Source organism: Loxodonta africana, chromosome 11 (assembly GCF_030014295.1).
Source record: "Loxodonta africana isolate mLoxAfr1 chromosome 11, mLoxAfr1.hap2, whole genome shotgun sequence".
Taxonomy (NCBI): domain Eukaryota; kingdom Metazoa; phylum Chordata; class Mammalia; order Proboscidea; family Elephantidae; genus Loxodonta; species Loxodonta africana.
Genome location: NC_087352.1, coordinates 1007374 through 1033305, shown reverse-complemented (window position 1 = coordinate 1033305; position 25932 = coordinate 1007374). Strand labels below are relative to the sequence as shown.

General features: G+C 39.2%; 1 protein-coding gene across 10 annotated transcripts; it reads right to left on the bottom strand.

The window, feature by feature from the left end:
• Nucleotides 1-1125: 1125 nt before the first annotated feature.
• ZNF382 (zinc finger protein 382) lies at nt 1126-25932 on the bottom strand. Of its 10 annotated transcripts, none has more exons than XM_010601606.3 (7): nt 25480-25678; nt 22286-22348; nt 20939-21040; nt 20009-20034; nt 19675-19801; nt 19314-19409; nt 1126-3761 (listed from the first exon to the last, which is right to left on the bottom strand). In XM_010601606.3, exons 3-7 carry the CDS (start codon nt 21015-21017, stop codon nt 2353-2355), a joined length of 1737 nt encoding a protein of 578 aa, XP_010599908.1. In that variant the 5' UTR covers nt 21018-21040; nt 22286-22348; nt 25480-25678; the 3' UTR covers nt 1126-2352. The 10 variants fall into 10 exon arrangements, with proteins under 10 accessions (XP_010599908.1, XP_010599909.1, XP_023397281.1 ...); XM_010601607.3 differs by lacking the exon at nt 25480-25678 and adding an exon at nt 24155-24187; XM_023541513.2 differs by lacking the exon at nt 25480-25678 and adding an exon at nt 22480-23356.

Here is a 25932-nt window from a genome sequence, read left to right as displayed (position 1 = left end):
TGTCTGCGCCTTGGACTGGATGTCCAAGATGGTTCACTCACATGGTGGCAGCTGATGCTGGCTGACTGTGAGCTCACCTGCGGGTACTGACTGGAGCGCCTACACATGGACTCTTTAGCATTACAGTCACAGTATGACTGAACTTTTCATGGCAGCTAGCTTTCCCCAGTCAGAGTCCCAAGCCTCATGTTCTTTTTTTTTTTTTTTTATTAACTTTGAGCTTCAAGTCAATGTTTACAAATCAAGTCAGACTGTCACATATAAGTTTATATACACCTTACTCCGTACTCCCACTTGCTCTCCCCCTAATGAGTCAACCCTTCCAGTCTATCCTTTCGTGACAATTCTGCCAGCTTCCAACTCTCTCTATCCTCCCATCCCCCCTCAAGACAGGCCTCATGTTCTTTTTAGTCGTCCTTTCTTTAGTATGAATCCCTTGATGTTGTATAAGGAGTGAACCTTGCCTACAGCCTTTTCCATATTCATTATTTTTATATGATCAGTAAGATGTAGGCCATTGTTAAAGGATACCCCCTTTCATTTATACTCATAGCATTTTTCTCTAGTTAGAATTCCCCAATGTTGAGCAAGGGAGATGCTGAGTATCTCCCTTTCTCTATCATGACGTTATTTCAAATAAGGTATTAATTGTGACTAAAGCCCTGGTAGTACAGTGGTTAAGAGCTCAGCTGCTAACCAAAAGGCTGGCAGTTCAAATCCACCAGCTGCTCCTTGGAAACCCTATGGGGGCAGTTCTACTCTGTCCTATAGTGTCGCTATGAGTCGGAATTGACTCGATGGCAACGGGTTTTTTTTTTGGAAAGTCAATCCCGGGTTTATTACATTTGTCTGGTATTACATAAGTTTTGGGCTGTGACTAAAAAAAACCTTTCTACATGTATTATACCTGTATACCCTGGTTTGAACCACCACCATATCGGCCATGTTCATAATTGTTTTCCATTCAGAGTGAATTATGCTGTGAACGTTCTGAGTTGTTTGGCAGTATATCAAAACTGATGGAACATACATATGCCCTAAATCCAAAAAGCCAAACCTGTTGCCATCAAGTTGATTCCGACTCATAGCGATCCTATAGGACAGGGTTAGAACTGCCCCACTGGGTTTCCAAGGAGCAGCTGGTGGATTTGAAATGCTGAACTTTTGGTTAGCAGCTGAGCTCTTACACTGTACCACCAGGGCTCCACATACGCTGTAAAAAACCCAGCAATTCCACTATCAGGTACATACACAAGAGAAATGCATACATATGTATGCCCAAAGACAAATATGTTCACAGAGGCATTTTTTATGACCCTAAGTTGTAAGCAATGAAAAACTCCATCAACAACAAAATATGGTGATATAGTCATATAATACACTTCTACACAGAATGAACATAAACGAACTTCTGCCACATGCCATCATGATGAGTCTTTGAGAAGTAATGATGAGCGGAACATCCATGTATGAAAAAATACGTAACGATGGTGTTGTGGTTAGGTGTCGTTGAGTCCATTTTGACTCATAGCGACCCTATGGGACAGAGTAGAACTGCCCCATAGGGTTTCCTAGACTGTCATCTTTATAGAAGCAGATCACCAGGTATTTCTCCCATGGAATGGCTGGGCGGGTTTGAACGGCCAAATTTTCGATTAGCAGCCAAGAGCTTAACGATTGTGCAACCGGGGCTCCTTATACACAGTGTATTTCCTAATTTATATAGCTTTACAATATGCAAAAATTAATTTATAATGTTAGAAGTCAGAACTGTGGTTAACTCCGAGGAGGTTACAACTAATTTTTGTTCCATACTGCAATGAGAAATACAGTTCACACTTCATGGAACAGTGCCAGTTAGCCAACTGTTTATTACAGGTTCACAAGAATATATGTATTGAAATAAGTAATTTTACATGTTTATAGAAATTTGAAAATAAACAAAATGAAACCCATTGCCATCAAGTAGATTCTGACTCATTGCGACCCTATAAGACAGAGCAGAACTGCCCCACAGGGTTTCCAAGGACCAGCTGGTGGATTCAAACTGCCGACCTTTTGGTTAGCAGCCAAGCTTCTAACCACTGCACCATCAGGACCCCTAGCAATTTGACAGAGAAGTTTATGTCTACCTCACCTAATAATAAAAAACCTGGCTTGTCACTTTCAATTTTCAATGACTTTTGTCATTTGTCTAGTAACTCATTTTTTACGTTATATAGGTTAACAAACAGTAGGTAAATATGTGATATAGTACCTTAAACTGTGGAGTATTATACTTATAAACAGGGTATCAGGTCTACTATGACTTAAAAAGTTTTTACCAAAAAAGTCACATCATTTACTAAATTCCTACAGTTTCTCCTTGTGAGTTTTATGATGGACAATGAGGTTTGACTTACAACTGAAGAACTTTCCACATTCTTTACACTCATATGGTTTCTCTCCTGTGTGAGTTTTCTGATGGCGAATGAGGTTTGACTTCCTACTAAAGGCTTTTCCACACTGAGGACATCCATTGGATTTCTCTCCTGTATGTATTCGGTGATGAACAGTGAGGATTGCCTTCTGGCGGAAGGACTTCCCACATTCATTACAAATATAGGGTTTTTCCCCAGTATGAATTCTTTGATGGAGAGTTAGGGTTGTCTTTTGGCAGAAGGATTTCCCACATTCGGTACAAATATAAGGTTTCTCTCCTGTGTGAGTTCTCTGATGTACAGTGAGAGTTGTCTTCTGGATAAATGCCTTCCCACATTCATTACATTGATATGGTTTCTCTCCTGTGTGAGTTCTCTGGTGATCAATAAGGTATGATTTCTTTCTAAAGGCACTCCCACACTGAGTACATTCATAGGCTTTCTCTCCTGTATGTGTTTTGTGATGTCTAGTGAGGGTTGCCTTCTGGCGGAAGGACTTCCCACAATCAATACAAATATAGGGTTTCCCCTCTATATGTGTTTTCTCATGAAGTGTGAGGGCTGTCTTCTGACGGAAGGCCTTCCCACATTGACTACAAACATAAGGCTTTTCACCTGTGTGAATTCGCTGATGTTCAATGAGGTATGACTTCCTCCTAAAGCCATTCCCACAGTAAGGACATTGAAAGGGTTTCTCCTCTGCCTGTGATCTCTCACACATTATAAAAACAGACTTCCTGCAGAAGAACTTCCCGTATTTACTGTATGAATAGGGCTTCTTTTCCATAAGAGTTTGTGGATGGACATCAATATTTGACTTCTGGATGAAGGCTATTCCATCTTTATTGTATTCAAATGGTCTTCTACCTCTGTGAACTCTGGTGTGTGTAAATAACATTCCTTTCATAAGAAAGGATTTTTCACATTCATTATGTTCTAATAGGTTTTCTGGAGTTTGGACCTTCTGATGTTGAATAAGCTCCTGTTTACAACTGAGACTCCTCTCTGTTTGTTTATGGAGATTCACTGCAGGATGAATTTTCTCATGCTTAGTATTGAGGAGTGATTTCTCCCATCCATTACTCTCACCAAATTTCTCTCTTATAGAGTTTATATTTCTAATGACTAATTCTGATATATTTTTCAAAACTTTTCCATCAGTTTTATATTCACATAATGTTTTTGAAGTAATACGGTTCTTGCCTAGAGTAAATGTTTTTCCATAAATATTACTTCGTTCCTTAATTAGTTTTCTGTGGTTGATGAATACACCTGATCGGGAATGCTTGTCTTGATATTCTCTGATTTTCACTAAAACATCTTCAGCTTTTCCATCTTCTTCTAAAAAAGAATACAGTTAACAATGCTGTGAATTTTCATATATTTGCTGTGGACCGGATTTAGATACAAACAACCTATGTGGGACTATCTGTCTAGTTGCTGTGGTTTACAAAAAGACCAAAATAAATTATCTCTTGGTAGGGAAAAAGAACAAAACATTAACTCAAACCCTGTTAAAATGAGGAGAAATTGGCATATGCAAAAACACTCATGTCTCTGACATGTTGCAAGTATAAGCTGAACCAACGTGTAACAAACACAAAGTTAAGTCGGCAGAAGACAAAGGATGGTGAAAGAGGGATTGTTCCTGAGATGGGCAGATTCATATAGTACTAAACAGTAAGCAATGGTGACAAGGAAAATTGTTCAGGTGGCGATGACAGCCTATGCATTTACCTCCTAATGTCTAAATAACTGTCATAAAATGCTTCCACTTGTTTCTTTCTCACTTCCATTTAGCCGATCCACGGCAAATAAACTTTCTCTAAAGCTCATTTCCTAGTATTTTGGGAAACACTAATCAATAATCTAGGCCCCAACTCTCCATGTAGCTGCCATTTATTTTCTCTTGAGAGGGGAGAATTAGGAAAACTTTTCCCATTAGGAATATAAAATAAGCCAGAAGGCAAAGCCTATCTGCAACACAAGTAATAACACCTGTATATCCCAATTGTTGCTGCCATCAATGGGCGTAGGCTGCCTTCCCGAGAACCTCAGGTACCTTCAGGGACATGCTACGATCCAATTTTTCCAAAAGCTTTCACATATTTTTTGTACTGTTCAATGACTTAATATGTCCAAAATTGGAATATAATTATGGCCTGGATCATTTATTTCAATAAATCTTCCAACAACCTGATATCTTTACATAAATATGTAAAATGATCCATTTTTATAATATTGACTTCTAAATTAAAACTTATGCTCTTGGAAATCAATATTTTATTGACTATCTTCTTTGAATCCTTCTGATTATACATTAATGCACTGTCATCTGAGGGAAGGGGATGTAATCTCAGCAGGTACACATACGGAGAACTTACCGTAAATGATTTCTGAATAGATGAGAAAGATATCTTCCCTGCATGGTATCACAGGCAACCAATGGGGTAAATTATTAATACCTAGCCTCAGTTACAAACTGTAGTATGGAATGGTAAAAACAGAAGACATTGTTTTGGAGGAATTATCCAGACGGGGAAAGAAGCCTCAGACAAAACAATGTTGAATCAGGTTATCAAACTATTGGATTATATATGAGGATATGTTTGTTCATGTGTCACAGACACAAAGTAGAAACGGAATATAGAAAAAAAGGATAGACATGGTCTGGAGTAGTCAAGGAACATTTCATGGAGGAAGTGACAGTTGATCCTTTAACTAAAGGATATGTAGGATCTATGATGGACACAGAGTATCTGTAACATAATCAAAATTGCAGTGTAAGAATAAACCCAATTGTATGGCATATTGTAGGAAACTAGAACAAATAGAGATTAGCAAGTTCTCTGTCACAGAAATACATTTGGAATAACTAGATGCAGTATTATTGTCAGCCTTTGAAAAAGAAAGGATTTAAAATTCATATACTAATATCTTTTTATGATATTGTTAATATAAACTTAAAGAACTGGGAAAATTTTATGACAAATCCAAATAGTAATCACAGTACTCCACATATGAAACAATTATGGCTCTCATTTTGGAAGATGTCAGTGGCAATGAGATTATGAGAGAATGTAAAAATATTTCACAGAGTGAAAAAATACCATAAATTGTAGAGAGATCATTAAGAAAGTACAACAGAGATTATAAAATGAACCTGGTACTATAAAGGCTGACTATGGGGAAAAAAAGGATACAGAAATAAATAAGGATAAAATTAAGATAACAACCATTACTTTTGACGTTATTGATAACCAAAAGGTGAGACAGCCCGCTGTTGTTTTCCTGTAGGTAGATTAAAATAAATCACTAGAGTGCAAGTGGGAGAAACAGGCCGAAAACGTCCATCCGAAAGCCATTCATATAAAACAAATCACAAGTGGAGAATGGATTGGATTACTGTAGCTTGCAAGACATTTATAAAGAACTGAATAAAGTTCCTTTAGGGACACATCAGAAGGACACCAATGAGAGCCTAATGAAACAAAATTCATTTATTCAACCAATATTTATTGCTTGACAAAGGGAAGATAAACAAGTAAGACATGAAAAAACACTCAGGGAAAAAGGTGGGTAGATATCAGCAATGATGCCCACTACTATGATATGAAGCACAAAGGTTACTGGAAAGAAAATGGTGACTCTAAAAGTATCAGTTTGGCCTAAGTCATACAGATTTTGAAATCTGAGTGCAGGTCTTTCGATGAGAATGGGATGTGAGACTGAATACAGAAAAGAAGTAACGGAATGGAAAGAAAGAAAATGAAAACTAAGAGGAAGACAAATATTAGACAAGGATTTCCTTTTTATTTTGGGGATAGATTTAAAAATTCCTAAATACAGGAGTCTAAGTAAGATACAGAACTGAAAATGCTAAAGAAACAAGAAAAACAACAAAGGCCTAAATAAGCAAGCCATTCCCGAGGTGTGATTCATGGACCCTGTCGTAGCCAAGATACTTAGGGGGAGGGCTTCAAGGTCAAACTATTTTCATGAATATAACACCACTTCATTTGTCTTTTACTGAGTTACCATTTGCACTAATGGGGCAAAAGCAATGGCAAGTAAAATGCTGGCACCTTAATTAATTTTAGACCACTGGCACCAATCTGTGATAGTACAACAACAACAACAACAACAAACCTGTTGCCATCCAGTCAATTCCGACTCATAGCGACCCTATAGCACAAAGCAGAACTGCCCCACAGGGTTTCCAGGAGTGGCTGGTGGATTCCAACTGCTGACGTTTTGGTGAGCAGCCGTACCTCTTAACCACTGCGCCACCAGGGTTTCCATCTGTGAGAGTAGTCACTGTATTTTTAACTGCCGCACACTCACAGGAAAGAGAAGTTTCACTTTAGAATGTTCTTAAAAAAGCAGGAAAAAATCACAAATTTTATTAAATCTACTACCTGTGTACAGATTTTTTCTATATTCTGTGTGTGAATTAAGAAGCATGCATGCAGCACTTCCGTTACACACTAGAGTGTAATGTATTTCATGAGGAAAAGTTCTCGTGTCATTTGAGTTGAGAACTGAATATCCACTTTTCTGGGAACAGTATTTTCATTTGAAAGTATGACTGCGAGTTATTCAGACTTGGGTACGTGGTAGACATTTTCTTGAAAACAAACAGAGGGAGCCTGTTGCTTTAAGGAAAACATCTGTAAATATTTGTTGCCATGATAAAATTCAAATTTTCAAGTGAATATCATTATGTTGGAGAGCATGTACTTGCCACTGTGAGTTTGTCAGCTTTCCAATAATTAAAGACTTTCTGATGAGATCACTGGTGATAATAACAAATGTGGGGTGCCTTTTTTTGCCTTTAAATATTGTATAGGGAAATGTGTCAACATTTAGAAGATTTATATAAGTCAATAAGTCGATACTTCCCAAATGACCAATACATATTATAAAAAAATGCATGGATAAAATATTCATTCAAAATGCAAAATATACAATGAATTTTTATGTAACAATATACAAGAGTTCACCATTACGGTTTCAGATTCTATATTGCAAATAACTGTTAAAAAATTACCACTTGTTAAATTTGGCTGTAGTATCAAAGAAGAATATCCATGATAATCTAAAAAGGATATTAAGGTACTTATGTGTTTTCAAACTACATACCATATTTTTATGCACATAATGTGTGCTTTCTACATTTGTTTGCCAACTGCGCCCTCCCCGTGTGAGGTATTTTTGTAAGGGCACTACGATGTTTTTTACAGCAACATGTAAAATCAATGGGCATAGCAGTGCTTATGAAAATACCTTGTGGGTGGTGCGGTTGGCAAATGTAGAAGGCACATGTTATGTGTGTAAAAATATGGTATATGTGTGCGGGTAAATTTTCTTCATATATTTTGATTAGAACAACGTATTGCAACAGATTCAATGTAATCAGATGTAGAAATCAGCTATCTTCTCAAGCTGGAGATTAAATAAATTTTCAATAATGTAAAATAATGCCACTTTCCTCACAATTTTTTTCTTTCAGAAATTTTTTTTTTTGTAAAAATAGGCTTTTTATGCCAATATATAATAGGTTTATTATTGTTTTAAATAAATTAATAAGTGAATATTTTTAAATTTTATATTTCAATTCCTAATAGGGTATACACATATATGCATGCATGCACGCATACACACACACACAAAGCTCTTTTAAGTCTTTAATAATTTTAAGAGTGTAAAGAAGTCGCAAGATTGAAAAGTTTGAGAATTGCTGGCTTTGACATCCAGATTCTGGTAACAGCAAAGAAGCTGGCATCAAAACAACCCTCCAGTTGACAATAATTATAAACTATGGACCAAAAGGTCAGCAGTTCCAATCCGCCAAGTGCTCCTTGGAAACTCTATGGGGCAGTTCTACTCTGTCCTATAGGGTCGCTGTGAGTTGGAATCGACTTGATGGCAACGGATTTTTTATGGGCCAACTGTTAAAAACAACTTGTTTGAAGGTACTAAAGAGTGACCAAGAGCAGACAGAAACTGGAGTGGATACAGCCTTTGAAGGAAACCACACCTGAGAAGATCCACACGTCTCCAGCTTTTCCACTGTGTGCCCTCAGCACGTGATGAAGCACGTAAAGGGACAGATCTCAGGGAGCTGGAGTTCAGGGCTACCATAGTGACTGCACATTAAGGACAAGATCCTGGAACGGAGAAGTCATAGAAGGAGTGCCCCAAAGCTGGCATAAACTTCCCTCAAATCCTTGGTTAACTGCACTCATGCAGGGTAAGACTGCTCGGAGCCCAAAGGAGAAAGAAAGCTAGAGCGATGAAAGAACTGGGCAAAGATTTCAGCAACTGCTTAGCTCCGGGAAACAGTTTTGCAATTCCAGTCCTGAGGCTTTTAAAACCTTGATCTTTCCAGTGAAGCCGCAGAAAAGCCATTCTTAGAAGTAAAGGCCGCATCCCAGGGCTTGGAGCAACACCCTAAGACACCCTGAAACTAAAATATAAATAACCTAAAAAACTTTAAAGCAGTCTTACAGAAGAATCAACATGAGCTTCAAATAACTGCCTGATAGACTAACACTCGGCAATCTTCAGAGGAAGAAAAAGGATGCAGCGTCTTCACAACATAGCCTAGGCCTTCCTGGGAAGAACGGGAGAATGCGACCAACAGAGAGACTGAAAACAGTCAACAGAAACACACCTGATACTATGTCCCATATGGTGAAATCAGCAAACAAGGAATTTAAAATGATAAATAGGGTCGCTATGAGTCGTAATCGACTCGACGGCAGTGAGTATGATAAATATGTTAAATAAATCTATAGGGAAATAATGGGCAGATTATTCAGGAGAAATAAGGAAACTATAAACAAAAAAACCACAATATCTCAGATATAAAATTCACTGGATAGGTTTAACAACAAATAAATGCAAGAGAGTAAGTGATCAGTAAAATGGAAGTCTGGTTAGCAGAAATTACCCAAACTTAAAAAAAAAAAAAAAAAGAATGATAGATCCCAACGACTTATAGGACAGCATAAAGCAGTTTAAAATATAATTGAGAATGGGGCAAAAAAAATAATTGTAAAAATATCGACCAAAATCTTCCCAACTTTGATCTAAAACTTACTAAACTGACTTATTAGTTCTAAAAGCTTTTTTGTAAATTTCTTAGAATTTACTATGTACACAATCATGTCACCTACAAATAAAGACAATTCCTCTCTAAGGCCTCAGTACAATATCAACAGAAGTGGTGACAGTACGCATCTTTCTTTGTTCTTAATCTTAGGGAAAAACATTCAGGCTTTCACCACTAAGTGATGGCAGCTATAGGATATTCAAAGATACCCTTTACGAAGCCGAAGGAATTCCCTGTGACTGCTCATTTGTTCAGCAGTTTTGTTATAAACAGGGATTAAATTTGTTTTATTTCCTGCATCTGAGATGATCTTATTATGGTTTTTCTCCTTTAGTCCTTTTCTAGCTACTTAGGGTGGCAGTTCAGATCCTTGATTTTAGACCCTTTTCACCTTTATATGGCAAATTACATTGATTTATAGATTTGAATACTAAACTAACTTTGCTTCTTGGTCATGATGCATTATCCTTCATAAATATTACTGGAGTCAGTTTTCCAATATTTTGTTAAGAATTTTTCTGTCTAGCTTCATTTGGGATATTGATGTATAGTTTCTATTCTCATAGTCTTTGTCTGGGTCTGGTATGAGAATAATACTCAAAAACCTGTTGCCATCGAGTTGACTCTGCCTCATAGCGACCTTATAGGACAGAGTAGCAGTCCCTCACAAGGTTCCCAAGGAGTGACTGGTGGATTTGAACTGCTGACGTTTTGGTCCATAGTTTATAATTATTATCAACTGGAGGTTTTTTTTTATACCGGCTTCTTAGCAGCCGAACTCTTAACCACTGTACCAGCAGGGCTCCATGAGGATAATGCTGGTCTTATGAAATGAGTTGGGAAGTGTTGCCTACTTTCTCTTTTGGCATAAAATTGTATATTCCTTAATTATCTTTTTAATTTTATTGATCTATAATGATGTAGCCTCTTTCAAGTTTGATATTTGTAATCTCTGTCTTTTTCCTTGATTAGTCTATGGTTTATTAATTATTTTAATGAATCAATTCTGGTTTCAATCATTTTCACTACTGTGTTTCTGTTACGCGTTTCATTGACTCCCACCTTAGTCTTTTTTTTTTTCCTTTTATTAACTTTGAGTTTGATTTGCTTTGCTTTTCTAGCTACTTAGGGTGAGAGCTTAGATCCCTGATGATTTCAGACCCTGAATTAAAAGGACAATTTTTTTAATGCTATTTTAGTGCATCCCACAGATTTTTTAAGGTATTATTTATATATATATATATATATATATATATATAACAGTTTGCAATTCAGCATTTTTCAGGTTACAATCTAGTGATATCAATTACATTAATTATGTTAGTTAGCTATTATTTTAAATTATAAAAACTGTCATTTAAAGCTCAATGATTTATTAAAAAGTGAACACCTCCTAGATGAAGAAACAGAACAGTCATCACCCTCATGAAACCCTCTTCATGCTTCCTCTCCAATCATATCTCCTCTGTTGGAGTTAGTCACTGTATTCTGGAATTATGGTAAATTATTGATTTGTTATAGTATTCTCACCTAAGCATATTTATAGAAAGGGGCCTTAATTATCCCTGTTTTTGTTAATTTGTGTAAATGGACTCATAAAGTTTGTTATATTCTGCCTCTCATTTTTTGTTGAAAATACCAGTTGAGATCCATTCATGTTGTTTCCTATATCTGTGTTTTATGAATATTTACTGTTCTTTAGTATTCTATTTATAATTTTTTGTTCGCTCTTGTTGATGGACATTTTTATTATTTCCGTGTGGCACATAACCACACATAAAGCTTCTCTAAACACTGCTGCCATGTCCCTTTGTGAATAGGAACGCATTAAGGTATTCAACTCCCTAATATCTGGGGAGTTTCCAGGTATCATTCTGTTACTGAATTCTCACCTTCCCTGTAGTCCAAGAACCTATCTGTTTGATTTCAAACCTCCTATATTTATGGAGACTTATTTTATAGCCCAGAATATGGTCTACCACTGCGAATGTTCCATGTGCATTTGAAAAGAATATATATTCTACTTCTGTTGAACAGACGGTTATATAAAGGTAAATTAGAGTGGTGTTTTTCGGTTTCAACAATTAATGAGAAGCATGTTGAAATGTACAACTATAATTGTAGATCTGTCTATATCTTTCAGTTCTATTAGTTTTGATTCATGTGTTTTAAAGTTCTGTTGTTAGATATAAACACAGTGTGTAAGTGTGCTAAACAATGCACTGTTACAACTTTTGCTTTAAAAAGTCAATTATCATTGTAAGAGATTTAAAAGTTAGAAAAATCGCCATTTTTTATATATATCAAAATATATGCCATTTCCAGTGCTCTTCATTCCTTTTTGCAGATTCAAATTCCCATCTGGCATAATTTTTTTTTTTCTCCTGAGAAGAGCTTCATTTAACATTTCTTAGAGTGCTGGTTTCCTGGTAATGAATTTTCTTGACTTTTTTTCTTAGAAACAGTCTTTCTTTTCCCTTTTATTTTTCCATCTCAGATTTGGCTACGTTGTGTCTTAATTATCATTTGGCTCAATGTATCTTCTAATTTAGGATTTCTGCTTTGATCCATAGGTGATTAGGAAATCGGTTGATTAATTTCCTAATAATCAGGGAATTTGGAGGTTTTTTTCTGTTTCAGATTTCTAAATTAATTCTGTTATGGTCAGAGATCATACCCTATATGATTGCAATCCTGTTAAATTTTTTAAGAATTGTTTTATGGCCCAGTATGTATGGTCTATCTTTGGGAATGATCCGTGCAGAATATTTTGTAAACGTTAATTTGGTGCAATTGATTGATAGTGTTTTTCAAGTCTTCTACAGCCTTACGATTTTCTTTCTCTTTGTTCTCTCAATTACTGAGGGAGGGCCGTTGATATCTCCAACTATAATTACATTGCTCTTTTTAGTTCTGTCAGTTTTCACATCACATATTTAGTGCATTCTCAATGGGGATGACACTGCCCCTAAGGAGGGAAAAATTATTTTGGGGGAAGGCCAAAAAAAGTATCAGATATTACAATGAATTGTGGCACTCCAAAAAGCAACATAAACAGATACATAATATATATATTTGTGGTACTAAAATTTCATGGGGGAGGGCCATTTAGAAAAAAAAAGTCTAAAAAGGCTCCATGGAAGAAGTGATAATGAAAGGAAAAAAAAAAATGGTGAGAAACACCTTTGTATACTAAATCTCTGTTAAAGATTGTCACGACTTCTGATGAAATGTCCCTCTTTGTTGCTTTTAATGTTGTGTTCTGAAATCTTTTTCTGATATACAGCCACTCCCATTTTCTTCTGCTTAGTGTCTGCGTGTGTAACAGCATCTGACTGCATTTTTGATGTCTTACTGCTGACAACGTTTGAGACGCTTTTTTCCCTATTCCCCTCTTCCCTCACACCTGGCAAGCCAATCAGAAAGCCCACGTGCTCTCTCCCTTGGTGCTGGCGGGAAGTTCAGACCATGCATGCCCTGGCCTGGTGTGTAATCCTCACCCTGGCCCCACCCTCTAGCCACAGAATAAAAGTCAAAGCCAGACACGCCATAGGGCCAGTTTGGGAATCGTCCCTGTTTTCCATACAAAGCCTCATTATGTCAGATGTTGATCTCGACATCTGAACCAAATTCTTCACAGGTCTAATAACTTTTTATTGGCTGCCAAACCAAACCAAAAAACCAAATCTGTTGCCACTGAGTCAATTCTGACTCTTTGTGACCCTACAGGACATAGTAGAACTGCCCCATAGGGTTTTCAAGGAGCAGATGGTGGATTTGAACTGCCAACCTTTTGGTTAGCAGCCAAGCACTTAACTACTGCACCGCCAGGGCTCCTTATTGGATGCCAGACACCGTGAGTTTTATGTTGTTGAGTTCATGATATGGCTTTATTCTCATAAAGGTTATTAGTCTCTTTCTGGTATTCTGTGGGAGTTACAGAGTTGTGCTACTAAGACCTCTCTTCAAGAAGGACTTGTCATTCATGTGCAATAAGTCAAGTTTGTTGACAGCTTCTAATTGTTTGTGTCTTCAGGAGGCTCCTTAGATTGTGAGCCAAAGCCAGGGTCTTCTGAAGGAGCCGTCATCCAATGGCTGAACACCATGAGGGCACTAGGGGCTGGTCATCTCTAGTGCTCATGAGAGACTTCTCTAGTGGATAATCTTTGCCCTGTTTGGTTGGTTGAGACTTTTTCAGATCTGCATGATGATCACAGGCTCTCCCCAGCCAATCCTGCTGTCAGATCTGTAGCACGGTCTGATGGCTTACTATGCCGAATCTTGCTTTCTTCTCCTTTTATTTTTCACAGATGTCACAATATATAAAAAACACATTACAGTTTTACTCCACCTCTGCAACTCCTTCCTGGAGGACCTAACAGACGCCTAACATTTATTTGTGGATTACTTTAATCCTTTAGATGTGTGTTTAAGCTCTTCTAGGGCAAAACATGCACAGTCTTTACTGTAGGGCTAATTTAGCCACACTTACGTGTGGCCTTTCCAGGGTGTCCATCTAATGGCCTGTATATTAACAGGTTCCTTCCACTGTGGCTATGGGGAAGTAAAATGATTCCCGGTGCGGTGTAGGGGCTGGGAATTGCTCACCTTACAGCACAGTGGCAACTAACTGTATTTTCCTTGGAACAGGTCCTTACCGAGTCTCATAGAGTTTCACCTACACACAAGCAAGGGGAACCCTTTGCAGATTTGAAAAACTGGGGAGCCCTCTGCAGCTCTGGAGAAGCCTCTGCATAGCTCCTGATCCTTGGGAACTGCGTCCCGCAAATTCTAACTACCTCAGCCCCCCGCAACTCCAATGTTGGTCCCCTTCAATCAGTAAAATTTTCAGGTGTTTTGGATTCCCTTCTCTGGACTACAGTCTGGAAGTTGCCTCCAGATGAAGAGCCTGGAATAAAGCAGGACTCACTATTTGTTTTTCTTTTCTCAAGAATCCAGACCTATGTCGCCTGTTGTTCAATTTATCTGAAAACATTTTTGTCCTCTTTTCTGGTTGTTTCAGTTGTTTTTGGATTAGTTTAATCCTTCTGACGCTTGTGTTTAAGCTCTTTTAGGACAAAACGTGCACAGTCTTTACTACAGGGCTAATTTATCCAAATTTATTAACTATCTTAGGAGGATAATTGCAGACCTTGTTACTCTCTCAGGGCTGGAAGCAGAAGTCTTGAATTATTAACAAAACACAGGTCTAGAAGGCTTGGTGATGATTTTCACCAAACCCTTCAGGAAGCAGTAATACTAAGCTTATCAAAGTGTGTTACAAAATAGATAAGGAGGAAACACCCCCAGTTTTGTCTTCTTTGTCTGATATGGCTAATACAGCTCTGATTTAAAAGAAAAAAAAAAAAAAGACTTTTCCAGGATGTTACAAGAAAAGAAAACTACAGACCAATAACCCTTGTGAAAACATACATAAACCTTAACCAAAATATAAGCAAGCCAATTTCAACAATCTGTAAGAAGATAATGCATCCTGTCCAAGTGGGATTCATTTCACGAGTCCAAAGCTGGTTTATGATTCAGATTAATCAATATAATATACCATAAATCCGTTGGAAAAAACCAAACCTGTTGCCGTCATACACCATAGTAACAGTTTAAAAAAGAAAAATCATATGATCATCTCAACTGGTGCAAAAAAAAAGCATTTGTTAATTGTGAGCTTAATTCACAGTTAAAATGGTCAGGAAACTACAAAAAGAAGAAAATTTCCATAATCTGATAAAGGACATTTATGAAAAACCTACGGTTAACGTTAAGCCTTAAAGGTAAAATATTAAATGCCTCTAAATTTAGCGAACTGCTAAGAATATTCACTATCACCACTTCTATTCAATATTGTACTGTAGATCCCAGCCAGTGCAACAGAATAAGAGAGAGAAACGAAAGGAATAAAATTTCCAAATGTAGAAATGCAGTCTCTTTATTTGAAGAGGACATGTTTTATACATAGAAAGTCCAAAGGAATGTACAAACAAAACTTACTACAATCAGTGAATTATCAAAGTAGGAGTATGCAAAGTCAAAATACAAAAAATCAATTGCTTTTATATATATTAGCAACAAACTGCAATAAAAAAAAAAAAAAACAAATTTCTATTGTTATGTGTTGAATTGTATTCCCCCAAAAGATATGTTGAAGTCCTAACCCCAGGCATCTGTGAACATGACCTTATCTGGAAACAGGGTCTTTGCAGATCTAATTGGTTAACATGAGGTCATGCTGGAGCAGGGTGGGCCTTAATCCAATATGACTAGGGTCCTTATAAGAGAGGAGAAGTCACACAGAGCCAGACAGATGCATAGGAAGACAGCCACATGAAGACAGACACAGAAATTGGAGCTATGCTGCCACAACCCAAGGCAACCAGAAGCTGGAAGAAGGAAGGAAGGAAGGATACTCTGCTAGAAGCTTTGGAGGGGGCATGGCCCTACCAACACCTTGATTTCAAACTTCTAGCCTCCAGAACTGTGAGAGAATACATATCTGTTCTTTTAAGCCACACCCACTGTGTGATGATTTGTTTCAGCAGTCCTGGGAAACCAATACACCCACCACTGACAACTGCATCAAAAAATATAAAAAGTTTAGAGATAAATTTAATGAAATATGTGTAAGACTTCTATGCTAAAAATAATAAATCACTGCTTACAGGAATTAAAGAAGCTAGATAAAATACAAAGATACAGCGTGATCATGAACCAGAAGACTCGATGTTGCTAAAATGTCAATTCTCACCCCAAAATCCCAGCACATTTATTTAAAGAAATCAAGAGCTACTTCTAAAATGTATTTGACAAAGAACAGGCTGTAGAATAGCCAAAATAATTTTAGAGAAAGTTGGAGAACTTACTCTGACTTCAAGACTTATCGAGTTACAGTAATCAAAGAGTAGATGATACTGGCAAGAGGACTTAAAGCGCATCAAAGGAGAGAACAGACAGCCCAGAAACAGGCCGACACACACATACAATAACTTCCAACAAGATCACCAGAGAAATTCATTTTAACAAATCATGATGGAACAAATTGATAATCGCATGGAAGAAAATAGCCCCTCGACCCTACCTCATACCATATGTAAAACTTAACATGAGATGGACCACAGAACTAATAATAGAAGCAAAAAATACACAATATTTTTACAAGAAAATAAAGGAAATATCTTCACAGCCAAGGAGGTAGGCAAGTATTTGTTTGAAAGAACTAATCATGAAAGAAAAAAAGAGATAAATTGGACTTCATCAAAGTTCTGCTCATCAAAAGTCTGTTAAATGAACGGGAAGCCACAGACTAGGGGAAATATTTGAAATGCATGTATTGACAAAAGACTTCTATATAGAATATGGAAGGAGCTTCTACTATTCAAGGAAAAATATATACAGCCCAATAAAAAATAGGTAAAACTCTTGAACAAACACTCCCAAAAAAGATATAAAAAGCACTTGAAAAAATTCTCAACATCATTAGCCACAGGAGAAATCTAAACTAGAACTGCAAAGACATACCATAATATACCCATCAGAACAGTCAAAATGGACACACAGACAATATCAACAGTAGGAGAGAATGTAGGGCAACTGGAATTCTCATACACTGTTGGTGAAAGTATAAAATGGTATAGTAACTTTTAAAAACTTTTTGGCAGTTTCTAAAATAGCTAAACCTACACCTGCCCCATGAATTAGCAATACGATTACTAGGTGTTTCCTGAGGAGCAATAAAAACACATGTCCACAGAAATATCTTTACACGAATGTACAGAGCAGCTTTATCCGTAATAGCCCAAACCTGGAAACGTCCCAAATGTCCACCAATAGGAAATATATACACAAACTGGTACACTTGTACAATGGAATGCTAGTCAGCAATTAAATTATTTACACATGCAAAAACATGTATGAATCTCTCAGACATTAAGCTAAGTGAAAGACAGCTGACATGAAAAGGTCTAGAATAGAGCAAAGCGGTCTATGCTGGTAGAAGTCATAACTGTGACTGCCCGAGTGGGAGCGACTGACTTGAAAAGGGCCTGATGGAACTCTGCGGGTCATCCTTGACTGGGGTGTGGGATACCTAGGTTTATAGTTCTGTCAGAACTCAAAGAACTTTACACTCAAGATCTCTGTGCAAATTATACTACAAAGCAGGGAGGGGATTCTTGGTAAGGTAAAAACAGCCAATATTTCTTTAAATACAAGGCAAACAAGGAAAGGATTTACACAGGGATAGTGATGTTCAAAACTAAAATTTCGATTTCAGAGGCATGGAAGTCAACCATGTATATTCACTTCAAAGATCTCAGGCCTTCAAAAATAGAGCCCTATGTTCAACAAAGGACTTTAACAACAAAGTGAAGAGATGACCTACAGACTGGAAGAAAATTTTGGGGAACCATATACAGGATACCAAACATCAAGAAAACCCAGTGCCATTGAGTCAATTCCGACTTACAGCGACCCTGTAAGGACAGAGTAGAACTGCCCTATAGGGTTTCCAAGGAGCAGCTGGTGGATCTGAACTGCCGACCTTCTGGTCAGCAGCCAAACGCTTAATCACAGTGCCACCAGAACTCCATATATAGGGTAAAGGTTTAATATCTAGAATATACAAAGACCTTCTACAAATTAACAACAACAAGACAGAAAAGCCAATCAAAAAAATGGGCAAAGGACTTGAATAGACATCTCACTAAAGAAGGCATACAAACGGCCAACAATGTTCAACATCATTACTATTAAAAACCCCAGTGCTATCGAGTCGATTCTGACTCCTAGCAACCCTATAGGACAGAGTAGAACTGCCCCATAGAGTTTCCAAGGAGCGCCTGGTGGATTCAAACTGCTGACCCTTTGGTGGGCAGCTGTAGCACTTAACCACTATGCCACCAGGGTTTCCATCATTAGCTATTAGGGAGATGCAAATCAAAACCACAATGAGATACCATTTCACTCCCACTAGGATGGCTAAGATAAAAAAAGTAGAAAACAGCAAATGTTGGCGAGGATGTAGAGAAACTGGAATCCTTATCCACTACTGGTGAGTATTCGAAATAGTACAGCTGTTGTGAAAAACAGTTTGGTGGTTCCTCAAAAAAGTAAACACAGAACTACCATATGACCCAACAATTCCACTCCTAGGCATATACCCAAGAGACTTGAAAGCAGCAACACAGACACATGTACACCAGTGTTCACTGCAGCACTCTTCTCAATAGCCAAAAGGTGGAAACAACCTAAATGTCCACCAACAGATAAGCAGATAAAGAAAATGTGGTACATACATACAATGAAATAATACTCAGCCATAAAGAGAAATGAAGTCCTACACATGCTACAACATGGATGAACCTTGAAAACATTATGGTGAGAGAAACATGTCAGTCACAAGAAGATAAATATTGTATGATCTTGCCTATATGAAATATCTAGACTAGGCAAATGTACAGAGAACAGAGTTTATTCGTGGTTACCAGGGGCAGGAAGGAAGGAGAAAAGGGGAGTCATTATTTAGGACACAGTGAGTTTCTGTTTATGGTGATGGAAAATTTGGCAATGATTATTGGTGAAAATTGCACAAAATGATTAATGTAAATGATGTCACTAAATTGTGCACGCAAAAAATGTTGAGTTGGCAAATGTTGTATCATGTGTTTTTACAAGAATAACAAAAAAGAAAGATAGGGAAAAAAACGTTTAAAGATGTCAACTACCTGAGATTTAATGTCTGCCAGGTTCCATCTAATCAGACTCACCTAGGTAGGCGTGACTTGGATAAACTCTCTCTGTTGTCCATGGCTCTTCTCCTTGTTCCAACTTGTGGATCATGTCGGGTTTAGTCATGTGACACCCTGATAACGAAAAATGAGACGGTCTAAGCTGCTTGGGCTTCAGAGCTATTGAGGGAAGATAAAGGTACAGCTTCAGGGTGGCAAATTAGGTATACATTTACGTCTTACCAAAGTTAGTATCTTGCACTGAGCAACTGAGGGCAGAATACCACTTTCTGCTAACGAGAGAGATTCGTCACCTATGATCCCTTAAATTCAAAGTTTCATATGTTTCAGGAATTATTGAAAGAGATGCGTAACACTGAAAGATTCAAGTTTTCCTTACCCACAGAGATGAGGTGACAATAGTTTTCCAGCATGACATCCCTGTAGAGCGCTTTCTGAGCGGGGTCCAGTTGCTGCCACTCCTCCTGGGTGAAGTCCACAGTCACATCCTTGAATGACACTGACCCCTGTAAGGGCACACTCTAGTTCATCCTTTAGTGGTTGGAGCTGGATGAAAACTAGATATTGGGGACCTAGTTCTGACCATATTCACTGGTCAGAACTAGTTTTCTTCTTGAATGTGTTATATTACAGAAAAAACACTGTAAAAATGTATTCCTCTGTATTTATTATCATCTTATGCTAAAAATATATACTGAGATTATCCTATTTACCTTGAGTGACTGGTTGCCTGGTAGACCTAAAAGCAAAAAACACAGACCCTGCTCATGAGAAGTTACAAGCTAAGACAGGCATACATGTAAATAAATAACAAGTGTTACAGTTCCAACGATAGAAGTATGTATAAGGTAAATTGTCACAACACAAAGAAAAATTTTATTTTATACTCTTAGTTTCACTGAAGACATAGAATTGTTGTATTCACAATAAAATCTGTTTTGTAGGAATACAGGGTATCAGCTTTCAAAAATTCAAAGGGACAGGAAAATCAATTAGTAAATAAGGAAATAGGAAAAAGCTCAGTATGTTAGGAAACAGTCTTTGGGCTGTTTCTAAGAATAAAAGGGTGTATAGAGATAGCCCTGGTGGTGCAGTGGTTAAGAGCTTGGCTGCTAACCAAAAGGTTGGCACTTTGAATCCACGAGTCACTCCTAGGAAACCCTATGGAGCAGTTCTACCCTATCCATAGGGTCACTATAAGTTGGAATTGACTCAAGAGCAACAGGTTTGATTTTTTTTTTTGGATAAATAGGCAGTGGGCATATTATGAAATAATACTGGATTTCTTCTTTCAGAGCAATGATCTGAAAAACCATATCAAGGACACTCCCAATATATTTATTAATCATCAATAGGCATTAATGGCAATCAACACTGTTAATGATTACTAGTCTTTGGTGTAGATTGTAAAGACTTTCCTCCCCACAGTGTAATGTCTTACACATTCCACTGTGGTATTTCTCCCACTTTGCATCAGCACATATATTATGTGAGAAAATTTATACTTTAGAGGCTACACTCTTGACGACTGCAGAAGGCTTGAGGTGTGTTAGACGGGAAAGACAATTACATAACTACTGTGAGAGATGCCACCTAGATTACAGTGGTATTAGTGGGCTGGACAGGGAAGAACTGGTTCCTACCTGATGAGCAGCAAAAGGATTGGTCATAAATTGGTTGTACAGTGAAAAAAAGAGAGAGTAGCTCTTGGGTTATCTGCATAGGCAAATGGGTGGATGCTGGGACTAGAAAAGAGAAATAGAAATAGAATAAGGAGTAGGCTAGACTGAAGGAGGTAATGAGGTCAGCCTTGGAAATGCACTCGAAGTGTCCGTGGAACGTACACGTGGTTCTACCTGCTGGAGGCTGGATGTATGGTTCTGACACTCTGGACAGAGTCTAAGATGGAGAGAGGTATTTTGAGAGTCATTGGAAGACACATGATCAGAGGAGCCTTCAGAGTGCATCTGATTATGCATAGAGAAAAAGAGGGAACAGAACCAATATAGCATCTGGAGGACACCAATATTTTAAATGTTGGTAGATGAAGAGGAATTTTCTGAAAAAAAGATATGAAAGCAGCACAAAGTACCACCTTTAAGTCAAGAACTAAATATTTCAAGAGTTACACCTCTAGTTGAGTAGGGTGAACTAAGCATACGCACTGCTCTCTCCTGCAGCTACATAAAATAATTACGAGAAACTAAAAAGATCAGAATAAGTCTGGAATAGCATTGGAATACTGGAAGGTTTTCATTGGCTGACTGGTTTGTAGGAATTGCTGGCAGTTGTGGGTGACATAGAGGGATCGGAGAGGAGGAATGCAAAATCTCAGTGTCTGTACAGGCTTGCAATTCCACTTCTACTCTGAAAATCTCACAAGACAGAATATCTTGCCACAAACTAATAATATGATCTACCAATTCTACTTTCTATCCTGTTATTGTAAAACCTAGGTCGGTGGAGATGGTCGCTTTTCCTTGTCCGCCCCCGGACCACTCACAACTTAGATCTCAAATCAGTGTCTAGACAAGGTAGATGCCTCCAAGTCATATATTCTCATTTAAATCAAGATAATAAATTTCTAGTCCAGCCGCAGTTCTGAGAGAAGACTGAGAAAAGAGATGATGAATGACATACCCAATCAATACATTAACACTGGCTACAAGTAGAAGGTGCACTTGGAAAAGGTTAAAATTTATCTGGCTGGAGTGGGAGAAACTGTGAAAAAATCAGTACTATCATGAGGTAGGAGAGGCACCAAAGGTGCAAAATTTAAAGAGACACAGCCCTGAGAGTGAGCGTGTCCTTAAATTTTGCCCTGTAGGCTACATGTTTGCCCCACCCTAGTTGACCCTGACTGGAAACCACTTTCATGGAAACAAATCCCAATATCCAGGACTTTAAAGATAGGGAAGCGAATGTTCATATATCCTGGAGAGGACAAAAAAAAAGTTATTTCAGAAAGGAGAAAGGAAACCTTATCTCACCTGAGACATGGCTTTGAGATTTGCAAGAGATGAAACTTTCTCTTTTGAGCTCTGGGAGGAGTTCTGAAAAGGCAGAGATGGAAGGATATAAGGAACCATGTGAGACCAAACAATCATGTGAAACCACACTTGACTTGAATATCTCCCAGAATAACTCTCAGGTAAATCTGCATCAATTTTCCCCGGTTTAGTACCTGCACACTCTGTGTATCCCCCACAAACCCAGCAGCAAGATCTGTGAGAGAATGGACAAATCCTCCTCCTTCCGCAGTGCCAGAATCCAGTCTCTTGGTGAAGCTGAATGGATTCTGGGCACCCTGTTGTAACCTGGAGAGGGGGAACACCATGCTTTGCCCCTGCAGCTCTGCCTTCCGTCACCCATGCAGCACAGGTTTGTGACATAGTTTCAAAGTGCTCTTCATGGACCTTCTACCACCTTACACTATTACCAGGAATGTGTGAGAATATTTGACTCCCCACAACCTGATGAATACAGCTGATGATAACTTTGTAATCTTTGCCGATCAGGTCTCTATTATAGTTCTGATTGATATGTTTCTTATAACTGAGAATAATCTTCTAAGGCATTTAAGAATTTTTTTGTTTCCTTATAGTACGCCTATTTTTCTAGTGGGTTTTCATTTCCTAATTATTTGGCATTCTCTCTTTTTCTAAAAATTTAGGAAATTAACCCTTTACCTGTTCTAAGTTGCAAATAATTTTTCTTAGTTTCTCGTATGACCAAGTATTTTTGCCTTGTGAACGTTTTTCCCCCGTATGGTCTGTTGTTTTAGCAATACCACATGTTGTATAATGTACATTTCCTCAATTGATGTGAAATGCCATCTTTCTCATACTACCTCCCCCTATATGTTTGAAATATCTGGATTTTCTATTTCTCTACTACATCTCCTTACTGATTTGCCTGTATCATACTACTTAACAAGCACAGTTAATTTTTAAAAATTAACTACTTTTATCATTAGTTCACTAATAGTTAATGTAAGTATTAACTACTGAACAATACTTTTTAGTAGTCCAAAAAAACCCAAACCTATTGCCATCAAGTCGATTCTGACTCAAAAAAAAAAAAAAAGCAAAACCAGGTGCGTCTATTCTGACTCATAGGGACCCCATAGGACAGACTAGAACTGCCCCATAGGGTTTCCAAGGCTGTATGTAATCTTTAGAGAAGTAGACGGCCACATCTTTTTCCCTCCCAATGGCTGGTGGGTTCCAACCACCCACTTTTCGGTTAGCAGCCGAGCACTTAACTACTGCACCACCAGGGCTCCCTCCGACTCACAGGGACCCTATATGACAGAGTAGAACTGCCACCATAGGGTTTCCAAGGCTGTAAATCTTTACAGAAGCAGACTGTTACATCTTTCTCCCCAGAATTGACTGGTGGGTTTCAACCTCTGACCTTTCGGTAAACCAATGCGCCACTAGGGCTCTTTTTTAGTAGTCCAAACCAAAACCAAACCCGTTGCCATTAAGGCAATTCCGACTCATAGCGACCCTACTGGACAGAGTAGAACTGCCCCATACAGTTTCTAAGGAGCGCCTGATGGACTTGAACTGCCGACTTTTTGACTAGCAGGGAAACGCTTAGCCGTTGCGCACCAGGGCTCCTTTAGTAGCCCAGGTAGCGGAAATAGAAAAGAAACTGATAGGTACTCTTTCCCCTCTGTGTGCATCTAGACAGAGAGGATAATATTTTGCTAAATGAAGTCTGAAATATTGACTTCCACAATGAATATTTTAACTAGTAACACAGCTATTTTAATTACTAAAATGAGTCCAGCTTTGTGATTAAGTGTTCCAAATACTTTTTATTATCTTAAAATGCTAGAAGAAGCTACTCACCCTGGTTATAGATTTCATCCAGGAGCAGGAAAGCTCACTCCTATAGAAGTGTTGAAAGTGGTAGTTACGGGTAAAAATAGTTTTGTTTTCTTTTTTTCTCCTTCATGCTATATCCATGGAGCACTATTCATGTCAACACACTGGGTTATGGGTGAAAATAGTCCCCCCCCCCATGCTATACCCATGGAGCACTATTCATTTCAACATGCGATGTTTCCAGATAACCTAACCATCTGGCAACTATGAAAATCTCCTACCTCTTCCTTTCCACTACTTATACCTCTAATTTTATTTGCTAAATTGCTACTGAGTCACAACTCTGGAGGCACACTTAATGGCCAATGTCCAGATAATCAAATTTCACATACCTAACTAGACATGGGCATACAAAGAGAGTTTCTCATTCAACTATCTAGGTCAACTTGGTCACAAAACCATCACAAGTAACAGTACGTTACAGACACATGTATACCAAAAACCCAAACCCACTGCCCTCCAGGGGACTGCGACTCACAGCGACCCCATAGGGTTTCCAAGGCTGTAAATTTCTGCGGAAGCAGACTGCCACATCTTTCTCCCTCGAAGCCACTGGTGGTTTGAACTGCCAACATTTCATTAGCAGTCCATCGCTGTAACCACCGCACCACCAGGGCTCCTTACACACACATATACAGGTACATTCAATCACACATACTTCACAAAACCACAACACCGTAGTCCCCACATGCCACTCACAATCTCAGACAGCGCATGCACAATTCCAGGAAAAGTCACAAAACACTTTCGCGTTTTCAGTCACAGTCCCACACACAACTCACACCTAATCTGAAAACAGACACAAGTGGAGGAAACCCCGCACAACAACACGGCTGTGTCCACTTGCACACGCAATCGCCGCACCAAACCGGAGCAGCACGCATCCAAAAAGCTGCAGGTGGGGCCCAGGAGACCGCCCCCGTTCGGTACACCCGCCCGCCCACAGCACACACACGGCACACAGGAACGCCCGGTGCTGCCAGGCCCGCTCCCGGCGCCGGGGCTTCCCTAGGTCAAAACAGACAACTCCCCGCCCGGCCCCGTGGAGCTCGCTCCAAACGTTCACCCTCGGGGTCACGCCCACGGGCCGCACCCGGGGCCCCCGCTCCTACAGGTCTGGGTGTCTGGAAACCGCGGGGCCAGCTCCGGTTCCCTCCTCAGAATCATCGGGCCCGGCCCGGGCTTCGGCACCCTGCCCGCCTCCCCGCGCGGCTCCCGCTCCCCGTGTCGCCTTCCGGCCCTGAGCGCACGCTCCCCCCCTCGGCCTTCTCCCGGCCCCCCGGACCCACCAGCCGCAGCCCGCGCGAGGACCGGCCGAGTGCGCGTGCGCACTCCCGCGTGGGCCGGCGCTCCGGGGAGCCTCCCGGGAGGTCGTGTGAGGAGTGGCGCGCCCCTGGCTTCCGGTGCTCTGCTGTGTGTCGGCGTCCGGGCTTTTCCGGGTGAGGTTACGCTTCTCACAGGACCCCGGGTGGCGAATGAACTTTGAGCTCTGGTTCATTTGCATTTGGCCTTGTGGTCTTCGGCATCCGTGTGGTGAGTTAAGGTGACCCGGGTCCGGAACTCAGTGTGGAGGCCTGGAGTTCCTCTGGCGCGGATGAGGTGTGTGGAGGTTGGAACCTCAGAGTTACTTGTGCGTGTGTGTGACCTGCGGACGAGGGTGATCGTGGTTGTGTGTGACTGCGTCAGTGTGGGGTGTGATTATGAGTGAGAGTGAGTGTGTGTGTGTGTGTGTGTGTGTGTGT